Here is a 20,577-nt window from a genome sequence, read left to right as displayed (position 1 = left end):
TACTAGTAGTATAACTTATTCTAGTCTCTTTCTTTTACGGGTTTTGAGAAAAAAATAATACTTACCAAAATCCCCTACATGCAGATCTTTCTACAATTTGTCGATGTCCTGTTTTTTGTGGTCATTTTTTATTTTAGATTTATTATTGATTATAATGTGAATTTTTTTTTTTCAAGTCTTGAGTTTATTTATTTATTTTTTAATTAAAATTTTATTTTAATTAACTAAAATATTCCATCTTTATTTTTTTTTAATTAGCACGATTCTTTATTTATTGGATAAAAGCAATCAGCACATTTATAAAATCAGCACAAATTGGGCCGGCTGTATGTGAAAATATTTGCACCTGTGTCTTCTTGAGCAGAGTTTACTTTTCCACGTGTACGCCATGGAGGCTTAAGAAATCCTTGCTTGAACTGTAACAGAGCCAAGGAGATTTTATCGCTTTTCGGAAAAAAAAAATCAAACATATCTTCTTCTACCATTAAAAGCAATGAATCACGTTTTTATATCTATATCCTTGTAACACGTCTTATTCTACCTTGAGTCTTGAGAATGTGGGAAGGAAAGAAAATGCACAGAAAAAATAAATAAAGAAAGAAAAGAAGGAGACCTTGACAAAATTGATGCAGAAAAGAACGAATAGTTCCGTCACAAAGAAGCTTTCAGGAAAGAAACAGATCTTACCTCCTTTCTTTCAAGGTCTAGCCATGCTATCGACAATCGATTTGAGTCCAGAATCAAATTTGTTTATTTTATTTTTTTCCTCACGCTTTCATTGGAATGTTACCACAATGCAAATGCAGAAAATTAAATTAGCTCAGATTTTCCAATTACCCGAAATTTCTTGCAGCAGTGCCTGACAAAATAGCCGATAGGTAATCCAATCCTGTTAAGACATGTCTAACTAACAGTGGCCTTGTTTCGACTCAAGAAAATATAAAGACAAACAAATCAAAACCATTTTTCATTGGAAAGGCTTTAAATGGTAAAACCAGTAAACTTATAGTTCTTACATAATTTTTGTAACTAAAGGAATGCTATATATGAACAACACATGGATTAATTTCAATAGCCTCCCTTAAATTCTCCCTTTGGATTACTCACAAAATCCCTTTAAATTGTACAGCTAATAACATAACTCTGTTCTCAATGCCTTGTACTGCAATCTGTCAACAAACAGACCTCCGATAAAATCTGCCCAGTAGCATCTAGCACTTGCAAACATGACAAGACGTATTGATTTGTGAAAAAACTTCAATTAACTGCATGTTAATCAAGCAAGAGTTGCCATTAAGAATCATTTCAACTCTCTAGCAGATTATGCACAACCCAGATAATCAAGGAAAAGGCTCCCAGTGATTGTATGCAAAACTGTTTCCCGAAAAAAGATATACAGTTAAATTTAACAAACAGGAAATGCTTTACAACATAGATCATAGAATACCACTATTTGTACTAGAAAAGAAATTATATATATGTATATATATATTTATTGAGAGAGAGAGAGAGAGAGAGAGAGAGAGAAAGAGAGTGTAAAAGGAACACTTCAAAGGAATTATTGCTCAAGAATTAAGAATAAAACATTACCATGATTTCAAAAGAAATGACAGGCCATCAAAAGTTGTGGCATCTCCTTGTCTTCAACCTCCATTGAAGCTTCAGCTTTTATCTCTTCAACCCTCTTATCCCAAATATTATCTATCACCTTCCATGTTTCATCATTAACTGTTTGAGACTGTACAAATAAAGAGAAAAAATTTTTAAAAAAAAATCAGCAGTATTGTCACAAGTTAAAAATATGATTACATAAAAGTCCTTCCAACTTGCCTCCATGGGACGTGGTGCACCAAAAGTTGAAAACCCAGCATTTCCAGGTGCAAATGTAACCCGTCCTGGAAGTGTGATACCATGGATTCCCCATCGCCCAGCATAAATTAGTGCTCCATATTCATCAACTGACTTGACAGCAGGCTTTACAACGGGCAAAAGCATCATTCATGCAATCATCAAAAGGGATGCAAGATAATTGCATCATCAAAGATAATAAACTGGTAGTCATAATCAATAAGCATTCTACCATTTAAACTGGGGAAACGTTAAAGCACTAGTTAAGGTGATGTTTGAGGAAAGAAATTTCTAATTACTGCATTATTTCGTCTTAAATTTAGTGAAAGTAGTGCATTAAATACAAAAACCTTTCCTTAAATAGTACTTCAACTTTCCTTAACCAGTGCTCATAGGCACCCGTTAACCAAACCCGTTAAATTACATCTCTATGGGAACTTCTATTTGCATCCCATTTTTTTCTAAATACACCACATTTCTATTTACACCCAAAATTTAAAACATAATCCTTAATTTATACTTTTACACACCACAAATATTATTCTCCTTTTCCTAAAAAACCCTTCATACCTATTTCCCCCATTTCCTTTTCCTTCTCCTTCTCCTTCTCCTTCCTCCTTTCCATTCAAACCCTAATCCAAAACCAAACCTAAAACCTTCAATCAAACCCTACAATCACAATTTTTGGATTTAATCTAGCTACTCAATCCCAATATAGAGGTAAATTGCCTTTGATTCATCTACGCAAAGAAAACATAGCAGTTTTCTCAAAAGAAGAAAGTATTATACTGAAGCCAGGAAAAACAGCAGAATAGAATGTAACTATCCAATCCTAAGCCGTAAAGGCTTTTATGCTCTTAGGTTTTCTCTGTATATGTCATTCCTTCGACCAAAAGCTACCTGAGATATTCGAGGGGCTCTATTGTATATGTCCCAGATCTCCTCAGCTTTAATCTCCTCCTTTTCAAGTAAAATATCTGCAAAATGTGTATATAGAATCAAGCAATAACGCGTTTTACTATACATAATTCATTTTTCAATTCCAAACTATAATTAAAAAAACTTGAAACTTTCTCAGTATATTTAAGCTAACTGAAGTAATGGTTACAATTTTATGCAAAAGATCAGTTAATTTAAAGAACATAGGAATCAATTATATCAAGCAAAATAACCTGTAATTGTCTCTACAGCCGATCGGAACTCTCTCAGCACAGATATACATTTTTCCACAGCAAAATGCATGTATTCATCACGAAGTGCTTCAAGTTTCGTAGCAAGCTGTATAAACATGATATCATTAGTTATGCAATCTATATTAACTCATGAAAGATCTTCACAAAATGCTATAGAAATTTAATCAGCTACAAACTGCAAACATACATTAGGCACAAGATCACTTTCATTTCTGTAGTATGCTTTCCCAAAAGCTGTCATCCCTGTCTGCAAAATTAAAAACTCTGCAAGCCTTGAAGCTTCTAATGTAGCTGTTGCTGAGATCCAACACATGTTTTCAACCCCAAACATCTCCTCCTCAATTAATCTTGCTGAAAATTTGAGCTATCAGTGAGCCACACTATACTTATTGAATTAGAGGGGAGAAATAGTAGATACTATAAAATAAACTAGTTGCCCAACACAAGCAGGCAATATTAGATACCATAAAATAAAACAGATGTCGAACACAAGCAAAGTATTCTTAGTGGAGTTATTGAGATTATATTTAATAACTTATAAGACCAGACAGGATTTAGAGGCCAACATATAGGGGTAAAGAGCCTCAGTTAAGGAAGTTGAGGAGGTGGGAGAGGCTTACAAGATGATATAATTAAACTTTATTATTCCTCTAACCAAAAATGTATCAATGATATTTTAAAAATAGGTCCTTCACTTAATTAGTTGCATCTTGTTTTCAAATATACAGAGCTCTATTTATGAGATGTCAAGCTTACATGAATGGAAATGCACATGAAAAAGAGAGTCCACATTAGGATCTTCACTTTCTAGACCAGATTTTTCCCCCTTCTTTTACACAACAAAGCGGAAAGTGAAATGTGAACTTCAAATTCACAGAATTTTGTGGAAACCAAAGACAAGAATAAAAAGCCAACAGTCATGTGGTCTGTTGGTAGAGTGCTGGAATCCTCATTCCAGTGACCAAAGTTCAAATCCTGACGCCTCAAGTACCAAAAAACGACAAGAATAAGACAAAGTGTCATGCTTATACTAGCAAGTAAACTAATCAAAAACTCAAATATGATGATTATGGAGACAAGTTTTGACTACTTACGAGCACATGCACGCACCATCGAGTTTATATAATCTGATTTTCTCAAGAAAACCTTGCCCTTAAATTCAGCATAGCGCATATTTGGTTGGCTACGGATAGACTTTATATCTGTCTGTAGGAAATAAAAATAAAGATTTGATTAATAAATGAGCAAACATAGGAAGATATCACAGAAGCAAATGGTACTACAATTATATCAACAGCTGATATTATATTAATGCAATGACCTCTGTAAATGGGCGATAGGGATCTGGAAAGTAGCAAGCAAGAACTGCAACAGCTGCTTCTCGGTATGCCAATCTCAACTTCAATTCCTCTGGAATTTCTTTACTATCTTCTTGGCCTGTTTCAAATGTGCCCTTTTGCTGGAAAGTAAAATAATGAACAAAGTGAGAAAGTGACAATCAATATGTTGAACCAATATCCATATATAAGGAATGCAGAATTAACCCTCTTCAAAGCCTCTAGAAGTTCTTCACGTCCAATGTAATCAAGATCTTTTCTGGCAGTCAAAATTCCAGCCTCGTTCCTGTCATCCAAGTTTAGGAAACATTAGATCTCTCCCAGTCCCAGATGTTTAGTAGTATAAAATAAAAGTAACTAGAAGTATAGGATTATGTACAGTATATTTTGAAGCTCTGCCCCAGTAAAATCTTCCGTAAGCACTGCAACTTCCTCCAGCAGAGTCCCTTTCTCCTCCTCAGAGCGAAAAAATTTATTTCTAGCATGGACCTGTGGGGTACAAAATTAAAATCATATAACAAAAGATACAAAACTTACATGATAACATGAAGGCTTCACATTAAACAAATACCTTCAATATGGCCAATCTACCATCTTTAGATGGCAACCCAACTCTTATTATCTTGTCAAACCGACCCTTTCTCAGGAGAGCAGGATCAAGGATATCCAGTCTATTTGTTGCACCTATAACTAACACCTGACAAGCCCAAATTTAGCGGTTGAATAAATAAAACTCCTCTTCAATCCAAGTGAACACATAAATTAATACCTGTGATGTAGAAACTTTAAATCCATCCATCTCAGTAAGTATCTGAAGCAGACCCTGTTCCCTTTCTGCACCACCCTATACAGAAAAATTACACACGAAGACCCATACACAACAAAGGCTAAGTCAGGATATTAACATGACAATAGGGCTTTATTGCAAAACATCTATCATGAGAAGATTTTTACATTAATATGACATAACAAAAAGATAGAGGTTCAGAAAGGAATTTGTATGGCAATCCATTGAATTAAGAAGCCTAGCATGAGCTTGGTTGGTTGGAGAGAATATGCATCTAGAAAAAATTCCATAGCAAAGTTCTATGATAATGTATGTATGCTTATATGCGTATCTATGCTTTTGTGAAAGTATGTGTATATGTGTACATATGGGTCCAATCACCCACCTTTCCAATCTCTAACTTAACTGTAAATTTGGGAGTACAGGAAAAAGGGGGGCAATGCAATCAGATGTAAAGCAAAATAAAGTACAGACATCATCCTCTACCCTTATTTGAGAAGAATAGAAGCATGGTAAAGTTACATAGAACCATCATTACACCTTTCACTATTATTACACAAAATTACAAAAAGAAAAAGAAAAAAAATCAGAACCAAAGAATCCTAGTAACCTCATAGATGACTCACCCATACAGATTTGCCTCAAACAGCATAATATTTATCCAACATAATCTTTATCAGCATGCTGTTATTATACATTAATTATCAATTTAAGCAAAATGTAGCAATGAATGAAAAGGTCCCAAAATATTGTCAATGCCCAAGCCTAGTGTTAAAGCACAATGGAAATCAACTAAAGCACATGCCTGATCGATTTTTTTAAGGCAAAAGGTGCTTAAAAAGTGAACCTGAGTTTAGTGTCCCTTTTGTTCCTTTAGTTTTTATTTCTTTTATTACTTGTACTTTCCATAACTAAAAATGGACAATACCAGCTTTCCTTACAATAACTTAAAAAAAAGGTAATACTCAAGCCACAACTTTTCATTGAAAGAGGAAGTAAAGGAAACATTAGCAAATGTATGATAAATTATGATAATGCTTGACAATCGGACCAAATTAGACACTGTAATGAAGTAAACTCATTAACAAAATAATATATTTTAAGATTAACAGATATGATAAGAGAATTTTCTTTGTTTTATGTATATAGTGAGTTTTCTTTAGAAATTAGTGCCTTCACTCGAGCAACCCCCTCTTTTTTTTTTGCACCTTGAATCTCAAGTGATATAAGGGTCCTAGTAGCAGGAGTGCATCTTGCAGCTTTGAAAACAATAAGTTATCCATCTTTAAAGTTCTGAAACTTTTTATTCTATTCTAAGCTGAATTCTGAACATTTTCTATGAGAGTTTTGTCAAAGGAAGTTCTATTATGGCTTTACAAGAAAAAAGTTTGGTAAAGTTAAACAAAGCTAAAACTTAACGCTGGCAAGAATGAAATAATCCAGGTGAGTGATGGATACTTGTGCAACTCTATCCTTATCATTCTTCTTCCTTTTCTAGCTGCAGCCAGCTGGGACTGGTTAGGAATCAGATATTTTAAAAGCATTAGCTAAAGTGGAAAATGAATGGTATGCAACTTACTAAGCCTGATTTAAAGGTCAAAATCCTAAATCCAAGAAAAATTTTATAATTTCTATTGGAAGTTTAGAGACATAGTTTGACAGTCGTCTCAGATTTTATTGGAGAAGTTAATGTTTTCTTTATATATAAATTCAGATTTCTAGCATCCAAGAGCTTGCAGCATCTCAAAATTCAGGAAAAGTCCAGATCAATATACTTTTAGAAAGTATTGTGATTATAATGATTAATAAGGAAAAATTGGTCTTAGTATTGTTATCTTTAACATTGTATTTATCAGAAAGAAGAAAAATCACTGTAGCTAAAAGTAAAAGGTTTTTAGGCTTGTAATGTTATTACCACTTAGGGGTGCCAATTGCTCAAGTCGAAAATAAAGACCCAGGCCCAAATCCCAAGCTTTTTCCCAAAAGAAGAGAAATAACGATAATAAAGGTGAATTGTCTATTGGCCAAAAACATGGTTAATTGTCTTACACCGCCAATATCAGGTCCCCCACGCTTGCTGCCAATAGCATCGATCTCATCAATAAAAATTATGGAAGGTGAGAATGATCTGGCATTATCAAACAAGTCCTTTACACGTGATGCTGCAACGCCAACAAACATCTGGCAAGTTAAATCACTGTCAGCCAGATTTCTAGTTCCACCAATTTCAGATAGATTCCAATAACATTAACAACAACAACAACAACAACAACAACAACAACAACAAAAACAAAGCCTTATATCCCATAACTAGCTATATAAAAGGCCAAAAAGGGGGTCATGTTAGGTCGTAGTTTTGAATCTTCCAATAACTTTAAAAAGGAAAAAAAATACAATGTGGATAAAGGCAAATCAAAATTCAAGAATATATGCAGACTAAGAGGCTTGTCTTGAAAAATTCTGGGCCATTAGGGAGGCAACATGAAAACTGTTAACAAGCAAAGTATCAAAACTTGGCCTCTTAGAGAAGTAGCAGAAATCATGCATGACAGGAATCATGCATTAGACAAGACTCAAACAAATGCCTTGAGTTGCAAAATTTATATGTGTGAAAGATAAAATAAAAGAACAAGAAAGAGTAATTATCCAGTGTCAGTGCAAAAAGCCTTGGACTGACAATGCTGAGGTATGGATTCAAGTCAAGAGAACAGCCATAGACAAGCTAAATGATCAGACCATATTCAAAATTTCCCTACCTATGACTCTTTATGATAAATAAATAAATAAAATATCAAGATTAACAGCAATCCCATGTATGAAGAACAAAAGAAGTATATAAGCTGAAAAAAGAGCAAAAAAGCAATTAAAATATCTCTTCCAAATTCATTTGATGTAAGGCCATATTTTCCTAAATATGTTTAGGATAAAGCCTAAAAATAAAGCATCCAAAAAACCCAAAAGATAACTTTGATAAATTGAAAGCAATGAGAATTTTGTGAAGAAACCAGTCCTCACCTCTACAAAATCAGTTCCATTTGCTGCAAAGAATGGTAGTCCAGCTTCACCAGCAATAGCTTTGGCCAGTAGCGTTTTACCAGTCCCAGGAGGCCCATGGAGCAAAACACCTTTTGGGCAATAGATACCTCTACTTTGGAACTCTTCATCATTTTTTAAAATTCGTACAATCTCTTGTAGTTCCCTCTTTATATATTCTTGACCAGCGAAATCATCAAAAGTAACACCAGTTCTTTCCTCTGCTGATATAAATTTGGCCCTGGTTAAAAGCAGTAAAGTTAAAACCCTGGTAGAATGATTAGTTACCCCCAAGTAGAATGATTTGTTACCCCCAAAACTATATTTACAACATAACTGCCTAATCTCCTTTTGACCCAATAAAAAACACTTTCAAAAACAATGTAGGCATCACTAAATATTCATGACAGCATTGACTTGTTATGAGGTGCAAACTCTATTTTTTGGAGGACTACTTACCGACTCTTGCCTAATGATCCCAGGGCATGCTGCTCAAGTGGTTGCCTAATTGTTTTGCTAGGAGCTCCCAAATCACAAGGTATTAGCTTTGCATAAATGGGCCTCATCATATTATCAATCCAGAGATATAGTGCAATCGACAAGGCAAGTCGCATAGACCATATAACTGCAGTTGCAACAGTGGAGTAAACTTCTGCAGATACAGTGTTGACATTCAGGACATCAACATTCACAATTTGTTGGTGAAGCTTTTGCCAAACATCATTCCAACAATCAATGGGCATGCGATCCACCACATGGCGCCGAAAAATTATTTCATTCTTTGAATTTCCCACTGTCCCATCCGTTTTCCTATCTTTGTAGTATGGCAAAATCACTGCAGGACGCTCAACAGAGTTCAGAGAAAAATAAATAAAATAACAAGTAGCTAGAGACTTTGAAAATCTACAGGATAATGAAAAAATGGTGTAATCCAGCTAAGTTGAGCCAATCCAATAAAAGTTCGGGCAAAACTCAATTACTGGACTCAAATCCCAAGTTTATCCTGATCAAAGTCAAGCATTAATGATATGCCCAAACACGAGTCAAAAATAATAACACTACTCTAGTCGGACCAATTTGGCTCAATCATAATTGACTAAAGCAACAAATTCAAAATCAACATCAAGCTCAAGCTACAATGAAAAATGTACATTGATTATACAAGGTAAGATTGCAACTATAAAAATAGATATTATATTTCATTTACATATGTATATTACATATAAAGTTCATTTAAAATATATTTAAAAATTTTAAAAGCTCAATTTGGCTTATAAGCAACTCAAGCAAAATGCTCAAAATCTCAAGCTCAACTCTTCAGCTTGACTCAACAAAGGAATGAGACAAGCTCAAGCATTCATTGAGTCGAGCCTGAACAGTTCACAAGTTACTAGACTCGCTTACACCCTTAGATGCAGCCATAATGAAGGGAGACCAAATTAACAAATAGCATTTAGTTCAAGCCATTAAGAGTAAAAACATCAAGCAAATGGTTCAAATCAGAATATCATCTAACCAAACACGCATCTTAGATATGCAAAAGAACACAAAAAAGCAACAATCTATGTTACTTGAACTCGAGAATGAGAGTCAGATAAGGGTATGTGTCCGACATGGGTACATTCGATTTTAATTTTTTATTATATTTGGGGGTCAAACCTCCATGCCCATGTCTGTTGGATTTGTGTCAGACACGGGCAATTCAAGAAAACTGAAGAGTCGGAGCACATAGGCTACAAGAGTACAGAACAAAGTAAGCAAAAGAATCATCTTTAGTCTGCAAAATATGAAAAAATAATAATAATAACATATAGCCAATTGAAAGGTCCATGTGTCAGTCAAAATACGCATACCCAGAACTCATGTAGATAATCAAGAGTACAAACTAGGATCTTAAAGTACGAATTTAGTAAACTACTTCCAGTATCATAATTGCTAAGACCAACATACAAGATACAACATAATTTGAGTATTGAATATTTGGATTACTTCACCAAATATATTCAATAAGTATTCTTGACTTCCACAACCTAATATGAATCCTAGAGTCAGCAAATCCAAAAATTGTGTGAGGCTCGTTAACAGAGACAAATAAACAATATACCCAAGTATATGTGGACACAATCAGCCAACTTGTCTATTGCACAGTACAGGTTACTCCTAATTTTGATGCTATTTTCTTGTTTGTTTCCCTCATTCTGGTTCACGGTAAATAAAATGATATCTGAGTTCTTTGAAAATTCCTTGAGCTGATGGTCCACTTGGTTTTAGGACAATGCACCTGTTGTTCAATCTTATTTACTGATGTACTAAAATCTTAAAATTGAAGAGATGAACAACAATAGCTGTAGAACAACATAAAATCATTGTGCTGCACTACCATTCTGTAATGTAATCCACCAATCTAGGTCAACAGTATTTAACTAAAAAGAACTGAGGAATTCAATTCAAACAGCTACTTATGGATGAATCCAAGCATAACGCTCTATCCCAATCCTTTGTATTAACATGCATGATGTTGTGCCGATGCAATCAGTCAAAATAACATCTGAAAAAGGTGTCACAGAAACCCTTCACAATATGTGAATAGCAAAAGCTTAACACTTTGAAATCAGTTACAAAATAACAAATAATATCAATATACATAGATATAATAATTTTAGTCTACTATTTTAGTAGAAATGGACAGCAATTAGCCCTTCATTCTACATTTGCATCTATGACACCCTGAATAAGACCTCTCATAGTCAATACCTAGAGCAGTTATAAATAAAAAAAAGCATTATGACCTCTACATTATCAAATAGCTCAAAGATAATAACCTTATAAATTTGGTCACCTAAGTATAATTACATTTTATTGTGCAGTGCAAGCCAAAAACCATAATAAAAGAAGCCGCAAACAGATAAACAACAACCAGAGATTAAGTGGAGAGCAAAGAGCCAAAGGTTTAATGTAAGACGTTTAGAAAAACTTTCTTACCTGAAATTGTCTGACCATAGTTCGAATACTCCATAAATTGGACATTGTTCGAGTTAAGAAGTCCCATAAAGTCACTAAAGTCAATTCTATGTGAATTCTCAGGATCCCACTCTGTCCCCTTCAACTTTCGACGCAGGGTCAACAGGGCTCTGCTCCAACAGGAAGCCATGACAAGCTGTCTCTCTAACTGCAAGTCAGCCTTCCTTTCAAGCTCTTCCAGTTTATTTATTCTTTGTCTCTCTGCATCCTTTAATTTCTGGAATATTATGGAAATTAACAAAGGTTAGACAGAACATTCAATCATTACAAAACCAGTGGCAAACCTAAAAGAAAATGAGGGAAATGTAATTCTACAATCTGTGATCCTGACTGCTTAAAGTGCAAATTCTGGAGGGAAAAAATGCCCACATCTTAAATACTGATTCAAGCAAGTTTTTAACTAAATTTTTACAAGTGAGAACAAAAATTCTATGAGATGAGTGATTATACTTAAAGGTCAGATACCAGATAGTAGCATCATATTTATAGATAGAAACAAGAAAAGCACCCATATCAGCTGTAGAAGACTACAATAAACTCTGATATAAAGAACTTATTCCACGTTTTAGGGAAAATGAGTCCTAATAGTTGGACAAAAACATTTTGCCTATTTGTGCAAAATACAAAGAGCTTATAAGAAGTAAAGTTGGTTGTTCTTAGATTAAATCTACAAAATTATCAAAGATAACAAAGGATGAAACTTCATACACACCCATTTTAATAATTAAAAACTGCACAAATTGATAAATTATTTCAAATAAACAAAATCGCTAAACATTTCATAATCTATAACAAACAACACAACATATTCTCCACTTGGCATCAAATACCAGTAGACCTATATATGTAAGGTATCATGGCTGTTGCTTTTGCAACTTGCTTTTTACTTCATCAAACATACCAAAAATACGATATTATTTGTCATTATTTCTGCTACTTGTTTTTTACTTCATCAAACATTGCTAAAAATGTAGAATCGTATGTTGTTGTTTTTCCTACTTAGGTTAATTGCCCCCTCAAAACTCGCCAAGAAGTAAAAGAAAAGAGTAAGAACCAAAATCATATTTGATTAAAAAAAAGAGCAAACAGTAAAAAATGCAGTACATTTTTAGACATAATTGTTCCATAGGAAAGTTAAATGGCGCCTATTATTATTCACAGAAGTTAAACTTTTAACTTTCTAGTCATTCAAAATATATTATTTGCCCTTTGCGTCTGAAAACTAAAAGCAACAAGCAATAGAGAAACTTTTCCATTTCCGCTTTCCGCAACCAATATTGTTTTCTCATTGACCAAATAGGCTATAACATCAGTAAAAGATAATTGCAAATGAGGGAAAGAATAACAATAACAATAATAATAATAATAAAAAGGAAACCTCGAATAACTGAGTGGACTCGGCATCTTCATCTTCGACTTTGGTGGAAGCGACAATTGAGCCGGAACTCGAACTGGAAGTAGAAACATTGGAAGCAGTAATAGTGATATTTTTGCGTTTAATTAAGCTTAATTTAGGTTTGAAAGCATTTTTACAGGATGTATTACGAGAAAAAGAATAGGGGAATTTAATGAGAAGAGTTTTAGATGAGTTGCAAAAAATTGTTGGAGCTTCGATGAAAGTAATTGGCTTGGAGAGAGGACAATTCATTTTCCTTTTCTATCATAAAAAAAATATATTTCTGCTTCACTTTCGCTCACTCTCTAGTGCGGGAAAAAGCAGGAGAAAATATTGGACTTTATCTTTGCCTCGTCGAGGGATGCTGAGAACTGGAGTTCTTGTGTGGGTTTTGGAGATGAGAGCCAAACGCTGCGTTTTCGTAAACAATCCAGTGGAGTAAAGAACCGTCTCTGTAAAGAAGTAAAAAAAGAAAGAAAAAGAAAATGGATAAATGTAACGTCGCCGTTTTACTGCTGTTGGACAAGTTTTGGGCGTTTTGGCAGTGTTAAAAAACTGGACCAGCCGCTTAAATCCGTTGAATTGAGAACCGATGCTCTTCAATCATATAAAGGCTTTGGGTTGGGGATGAACCCGGTGACCCTGTGAAAATTTTGCCCAATACGTGATCAGGTTGGACCTGAATAGGCCCAATAGTATTAAAAAATTTTTAAAATTACTTTATTATTAATATTTTAATATTTTAAATATATTTTTAAAACTAAAATTAAATAAGTGTCTCGTTTTATTGAATGAAAAATCTTCTAAAGTTAGTATTAATTAAAATTAATAGTATGCGGTATTTTAATATTTATATTTAATATATTTTTAAACAAAGTATAGATATATATAATAATGATACTGGTGTTGCCAGGTTGAAAAACAGAAAGTGATGCGGGAGATCTGCTGGTTGGAATGGTAAACCACAGAGGCCCGTCTCTTATGAGAATCGCTTCAACATCCAAATTTCTGTCTAGAAAACAATCTCCCAGGACCATTGCCCTTTACGTAGTCTTCCTCTTTACTTTCTCAATCTTCGTTTTTGTCTTCAACGCTGGCAACATTGTGGAAGACCAACACAACCCAAATGTCTCCCACGAATCCCAACCTCAACCTCAATTTCTCCAGGTCTGTTAATGGGTGGTTATATTTGAGGCTTTTGAAAAATGGGTCATTGTCTTTTTACACTATCTGAAATTATATACACAATTTGACAGCCATCTCGGCATTGTTCTTATTATTAAATGTATGATTTTTGTTTGGAAAACCGTTGTATTTTGTTTAAGAAAAAGGGAATTCAAGAATAAATTGCTTCTATAATTTCTTCTTGACTTATGCAGATAGCTGATGAAGAACTTTGGGATGCTCCCTCCGGCCATGGTTTACGTCCATGTGTCAAGCCTACGAGCAGATATAAAGGTAAAATCTACAAATATGTTAGTTTTTATCTTACTCCCTCCGCACATAGTTTTAGTTTGTACCATGTTGGAAGACTATCCCCTTTCTTTTGGAGCATTTGTTTTGTTTAGCCTACTCTTTTACTCAATGTGCAGTTATTTTTTGTTTATCTGTTTGTAACCTACAATTCTGTTTTTCTCTGATTCCATTTTATGCTATGTCAGCTGCACAAGGATCCAACCGCTATTTAACAGTGAAAAGTAATGGAGGATTGAATCAAATGCGCACTGGTGTATGTTCTCTTATATCTATTTCTTTTGTTTAGTTTTGTTTTGCCTACTTTTTCCATACATGTGTCTAATTACATCCAGAGTCACATGCTATGATTTGATAGAAGTAGAAAATTGCCTGCATGGTTAAGAATTAAGATAGTTTTTGCCACCCAACATAGAATTTTCTTCTCTTTTATAGGTTTTATGCCTTAGATAAATGCGCTTATCTTCTTGCATGTTAACCTTTCACAAAGTACTAAGATGTGCATTTCCTAGAGGCAATTAGAGAACTTTTGTTCTTTCTACCCCTCGCACAAGAGGAAGTTAGTAGTATTTTCTTGTATCATTCCAGCTCCAATTTTTTCATTTTAAATTACAAAAATGCATAGACTAGGAATGCATCAAGGTGTATACTTTTGTGAGGATGGTTGCTTCATTACATGAGCTACAAATGGTAGAACAAAAACTTCATACCTGTATAACTAGTTGTATTTGAGTTTCCCTACAAAGCTTTTCCTTTCTTGAAGTTTCAAATAATTTGGATCAAGAAAAACTTCTTCATTTTAAAACTTTAACCTAGAATATGAAAGTTTGGAAGTTTCCCTATATCAGCATGAAAACTTCCAAATTATAAGCGATTGTGGCGCTCTAATAATTTATGGTAAAACGTTTTAGTTTATATATTTCATATCATACATGATCTAAGGAATGACAATGAGGAGGAGTGGGGTTAGGCAGATTATTGCTAGCCCAATCCTGTTTGAACTTGCCCCAAGCTTGGGCTACCATTTGCAATACTCCCTGCCAGCGAGGAAAATCTGTTCCTTGTATCTGCCCACTCTGCCGTGAAAATTTTATTTTTTTATTTGTACTTTTTCTTGAAATTATGATCCTCTTGATATAAGCAATATATAATTTTTGGCCGAGATATAAATAACATATGAAATACATCTTATTGCTTGAATAATCTTTCATTGGCATCAAACAACAAAAAATATGAGTATGTCTGTTTATACATATGTACTATAAATGTGAAACTGAAGAAATGTTGAAAATTGTACTTATTATATACCCTAGAGTGAGGAGGGGCAGAGCAATCTAAACCAGCCCAGCCCTCATTCTTCAAATAAAAACCCCCTGAACCACAGTGCGGCCTGTTCGGCAACCTTTTTTTCTAACATCCCTTGATGATCCAATTTTTTAGGGTACTTGTTTAGTGACTTAAAACTATTATAAACAACAATTTGATCAATTTCTGTTGAAACCAGTGGAGTTTTTTTCCCAGGTTTAAGAACTTTTTATTGCTGCTGTTATGGAATGGTTTAATAACTTAGAGCTATGCACTACATGTTCAGTACTCTAAGAGTAATGTGCATATTAGTTTTTACACATTTAATCCGGGTTGGGGGTCTATAATTATTGTTGTCGAAAGCTTTTAATAGTTAGTGTGTTGAAAAAAATTTCTCTCGATGTTTAACCTACTTGACTGGCTTGAACTTGTATTTGAATGAGTGCGTTTGTTAGCTCTGTAATCTATACTTGTTTTACTTTCAAGTTTCACAGATGCTGCCTTGTTGGTTCATTGACCCAAAATCCGGCAACCATTCTCTTGTAGATATCAGACATGGTGGCTGTGGCACACATAATGAATGCGACCTTAGTCATTCCACAGCTGGATAAACGATCCTTCTGGCAAGACTCAAGGTATTCTCATTTGTTTCTAGCTTAAGTCCAATAAGTTTGTAATTGTTTTGGTCTTAATTTGCTTGCTGTTATTACTTAAGGTCTCTCATCATGAATTCCATGAAACAGTGTGTTTTCTGATATATTTGATGAGCTTCATTTCATCAAAACTTTACAAGGAGATGTGAAGATTGTCAGGGAGCTTCCCAAGCAACTGGAACTTGTTCCTCGGGCCCGAAAGCACTTTACTTCCTGGTCTAGCATAGGTTACTACAAAGAAATGATGCAGCTGTGGAACAACCATCGGGTATATAAACCATGTTCTTTGCTATACTTGATAGCACTATATGTTTTTGGTTAAGGCCATAGTTTTAAATACTCTGCAACAGAGATATTTTAGATGTGATTGATCACATAATGATGCCTTGCAATCTGTCCCAGTTAACATTTGTCAAAATATAATTCACTATTAATTTTTTGTTTAACGCAGTATTACCAAGAGGAAAGGAAAGCATTCTATTTACTAAAATAATTTCTATGTAGTTTAATATTGAGGTGAAGTAGTCCAAATTATAATTAATAAATTTCAAAATTGCATGCTCTTTCCCCAAATTATGTAGCATGTATATTCATTCAAATACATATCCTTTAGGTATTAAGGGAGCCAAGAATACATGTGTTTGAACTAACATTATGAAAAAATGAATAGTCTCAAACTGGACTTTAATACTCCCTAAGTTCAGGTGCCCTGTTCAAATGTCATTACCTTGTCATATCTATGTTATACTGCTGCTAAAACCTTCTCATACCATTCATGATGATAGGATAAATATCATGCTTGCATGTGATTCAATCATCAAATTTTAGCCTTTTTTTTTTTTAAATCAAGGAAAGTTTTGAATCCAAGGATGCTGATCAATTAACATTTGCAGATAATCCATGTTGTTAAATCAGATTCTCGACTTGCAAACAACGATCTTCCTCTTGACATACAGAGGTTGAGATGTCGAGCTCTATATCATGCGCTCCGCTTCTCTCCCCCCATTGAGAGCTTGGGAAAGGTGAATTGCTACTCTTTGGTGTTGGTGCCCCTGTTAGTTTACTGCCTGCACACATGTACACTCATGAAAAGGCATGGAAAGCTTTTGCATTGCAGCAAAGAATTTAAGACTTCATAACAAATTCATCGTGTAATGCTAGAATATTATTAAGCCCAACACATATTCATGTTTACTTTCAGTATTGATGCATTTAAGAGGTCTCCTATGGGGCTTCCTTTTTAAATTAGGTTCTGAGTATGCATGATGATGACACCACAGAAGCTGGTGGATCACCTGAGAATGCAGAGTGGAAGATACATTGCACTTCACTTAAGATACGAGAAAGACATGCTTGCTTTTACTGGTTGTACTTATGGTTTGACTGATGCAGAATCTGAAGAGCTGAGAATAATGAGGTGACAACCTCTCCTTTGGGCTCTTGCATTTACTTTCTGGTTTAACGGGAATTTTTTTCTCCTTCATTAATTTAATTTGTCTTATTGAAACACATGGAAGAGCTCCCTACTTATGCCTTATGAAAGCAATCCAGTTCAATGAGGATATAGGCCTCTGCATTATTCATATGGTCTGGGTTATTATTGTGTCAATTACTGGCCATCTGTTGAACCATATATCAATTCCCTGGTATTTAAGAAACATAGAAAAGGAATTTTTACCAAATAAACCTGTTGGAATAAACTAACCTGATAATAGTTTCAATATATGGACTTTAAATTTTTGTATTAAATTCTTTGAAGCTTTGGAAAACGTTAGCCAGTTTCACCTTATCCTTAATGTGCTTATTCCCAGAATGTTATGGTTTGTTAGTCAAGTTTACTAAAAATTGGGGAAGAATGTGACTAAATTGACCAAGTTAATCATGGAAGAAGTCATCTTTTTGGTGTTTAGGTACATTTGCATATTGTAGCTTATACTGCTTTTTGTAAATATCTTTCCAGGGAGAACACAAAGCATTGGAAGGTTAAAGATATAAACTCTACCGAACAGAGAATAGGTGGCTTTTGTCCACTAACCCCCAAGGAAATGGGAATATTTCTTCAAGCTATTGGTTATCCTCCATCAACATTAATTTATGTTGCATCTGGTGAAATTTATGGTGGTGATGCTCGCCTTTCAGAGCTTAGGTCTTGTTTCCCAAATCTAGTTTTCAAGGTTTGTAAGTCTTATTTTAGCTTAGTTGCCTTGTTATATATAGCATGATGTGCATAATCTGCCATGAGGATGTGGTGCCTTCATAACTTGGTGAATTTGTTGCCTTCCTGACTTGGTGCTTTTGTCAATGACAGGAAAAACTGGCAACAAAGGAGGAGTTGAAAGCATTTGCTCAGCATCCATCTCAAAGTGCTGCACTAGATTACATTGTTTCTATCGAAAGCGATGTGTTTGTTCCATCATATTCAGGTAACATGGCACGAGCTGTTGAGGGGCACCGCAGATTCTTAGGCCATCGGAAGACTATCACCCCAGACAGGTAACAAATATTGAAAATATTATTTGAGTTCTTTTAGGAAGAGGTTTTCTATAAGGACGTGAATCATTGATCTTTGACTTTAAATTTGGAGTTACTCTTTTGTCCTCTATATGTTTTGCTTTTATGTTGAATTCCCAGAAAACCATTTGAAGACATGAATGTGACTTAAAGCAATTCATTGATCCAATTTATTTTTCTGACTAATTAATTTAAAAAGACATGAGCAGTGAGCGGTTCAGTCTTTCCTAGAAATACTTTGTATTGTAATGAGTGACACCCCATAAATACATGTATCTGTGCTCTTTTTTTCCTGACAGAAAATATCATGCTTATTAAAGCAATTTATATTCTTATCTCCAGTATTTTTTTTTTTTTGGCAGGAAAGGACTTGTCAGGCTTTTTGATGAGTTAGAAAATGGACAGCAAAGAGAAACATCCTCATTCTCTGACCTTGTGCGGCAGATGCACAAGAACAGGTAGCTATGTTGCAACTAGCAATTATCTGTTCTCCCTGAATTAGACCGATTGTACCATGCCTCTATGAAGTACCTAACACAACTAGGCCCTGGAAACTTGTACAAAATTAAGTACTAAGTGATAACATAATTAAAAATTGGAAGTATCCTATTGCAGTGTCCAATGGAATGGCATAATTTTGCATGAATTTTGATGTAGTTTGTATTTATGTTGCAGACAAGGAGCTCCAAGAAAAAGAAAAGGCGCTTCACCTGGAATCAAAGGCAAAGAACGTTTCAGGACTGAAGAATCCTTTTATGAAAATCCATACCCTGAGTGTATATGCAGTTCAAAGGCTGTATAAAATAAGCCATAAACTGATTTGGTTTGACCTCCGCAGTATGAGGTCAAAGTTGCTTGAATGAAAGGATCCTCAGTTGAGTGGGTATCGAATGTTAACCAAGATGGAAGGTGCCGTGAATACAAGCTTGAAGCAATGGATATGCTGCTATTTGACTGACCCAAAGTTGTAGATGCAGAACTCAGTTACACTGCCATAGCCTTCTTACTACAGTTACCTCGCAGAATGTTGTAGTTAATTGCTGATTCAATTTCTTGAACAACCCCTTTCCCCATTTCCTCTTATAGGATTTACATTCCTCTGGCAGGGGAAGCTTGTAGTATCATTTTTTGGAAGTTAACATTTTAGTCTGTGAATTCCATTGGAGGTAATCTCTTTTCTTTTTCTTTTTTTTTTTTTTATCTCTTTTTTCTCAGGTTTAAAAATATGATGACGGTGTCATGTAGTATTAGAAGACAGATAAGAGCCAACGATGATGTTAATGTAATTAAATAGTTTAATTAATAGACAGTTTATATTTTATTCCTCCTTACTCTGGTTCTCCCCTTCCCTTATACCGTTCACATCCCACCATCAATTCATAATCCCTCTTACCTTCCGCTAATTACAATTTATCCTTTTGTTTTGTTTTGTTTTCTCTTTCTCATATTTATCTTGAATATTTGGTCATTTAACTATTAAGATTTAATTTTTAACAACCAATCCAAATATGAAATACTTGTCCAATCCTATGAAAGATAGGCGAAGACATGTTCATACACAAAATGCAACTTTACCATTATTAAGGAAAAAAAGATGGAAGCCATGTGAAATATAAATTTATAATCGATCAAGTCATTTCAACTTCAAAAAGCATTCGAAATTTAATTTCCTGGACAATGGCATTCTGTTTCCTATTTGTCCAGACAATTATTCCCAATCTAGGCGATAAGGCTAAACCCACCATTCATTTGATTCCAAGAAAATTGACATCTTAAGATTTCGTGGCACTCCACTCCACTGAATCATACACCATCTGCCCAGCCCAAACTTGATATATATAAATATAAATATAAATATATATATATATATATCACTTTAATGGCCTCCATGATGTCTTAAGAAAACTTTGACATTGCATTTCCCACTTTTCACTGTAACAGTTTCCAATCTACAACTAAGGAAATAATTCGGATAAGAACATGCAAGGAGCAAGGGCTTTTCACCTCTTGTTCTACTTGT

The 20,577-nt window shown here is 34.4% G+C and overlaps 2 protein-coding genes across 4 annotated transcripts; one reads left to right on the top strand and one right to left on the bottom strand.

The window, feature by feature from the left end:
• Nucleotides 1–940: 940 nt before the first annotated feature.
• On the bottom strand, nt 941–12,968 carry EMB3144 (AAA-type ATPase family protein). Of its 3 annotated transcripts, none has more exons than XM_022884918.2 (17): nt 12,598–12,968; nt 11,181–11,436; nt 8,658–9,033; nt 8,181–8,439; nt 7,215–7,346; nt 5,148–5,222; nt 4,950–5,075; nt 4,758–4,867; nt 4,586–4,664; nt 4,363–4,500; nt 4,136–4,247; nt 3,229–3,392; nt 3,021–3,126; nt 2,749–2,825; nt 1,831–1,974; nt 1,591–1,738; nt 941–1,374 (listed from the first exon to the last, which is right to left on the bottom strand). In XM_022884918.2, exons 1-16 carry the CDS (start codon nt 12,865–12,867, stop codon nt 1,598–1,600), a joined length of 2,565 nt encoding a protein of 854 aa, XP_022740653.2. In that variant the 5' UTR covers nt 12,868–12,968; the 3' UTR covers nt 941–1,374; nt 1,591–1,597. The 3 variants fall into 3 exon arrangements, with proteins under 3 accessions (XP_022740653.2, XP_022740652.2, XP_089622443.1); XM_022884917.2 differs by having other exon boundaries at nt 941–1,265; XM_089766317.1 differs by having other exon boundaries at nt 941–1,169.
• Nucleotides 12,969–13,513: 545 nt separating this feature from the next.
• LOC111292881 (O-fucosyltransferase family protein) lies at nt 13,514–19,888 on the top strand. The gene is made up of 11 exons (XM_022885500.2): nt 13,514–13,782; nt 13,995–14,073; nt 14,277–14,344; nt 15,940–16,028; nt 16,137–16,314; nt 16,940–17,068; nt 17,327–17,463; nt 18,007–18,220; nt 18,355–18,539; nt 18,920–19,015; nt 19,233–19,888. The coding sequence occupies exons 1-11, from the start codon at nt 13,570–13,572 to the stop codon at nt 19,357–19,359; spliced, it is 1,515 nt and encodes a 504-aa protein (XP_022741235.1). The 5' UTR covers nt 13,514–13,569; the 3' UTR covers nt 19,360–19,888.
• Nucleotides 19,889–20,577: the final 689 nt, after the last annotated feature.

The sequence above is a fragment of the Durio zibethinus genome, chromosome 10 (assembly GCF_047325235.1).
Source record: "Durio zibethinus cultivar Kanyao isolate XHJ-2024 chromosome 10, ASM4732523v1, whole genome shotgun sequence".
NCBI classification, from domain to species: domain Eukaryota; kingdom Viridiplantae; phylum Streptophyta; class Magnoliopsida; order Malvales; family Malvaceae; genus Durio; species Durio zibethinus.
This window is presented reverse-complemented; position numbering and strand designations above follow the sequence as displayed.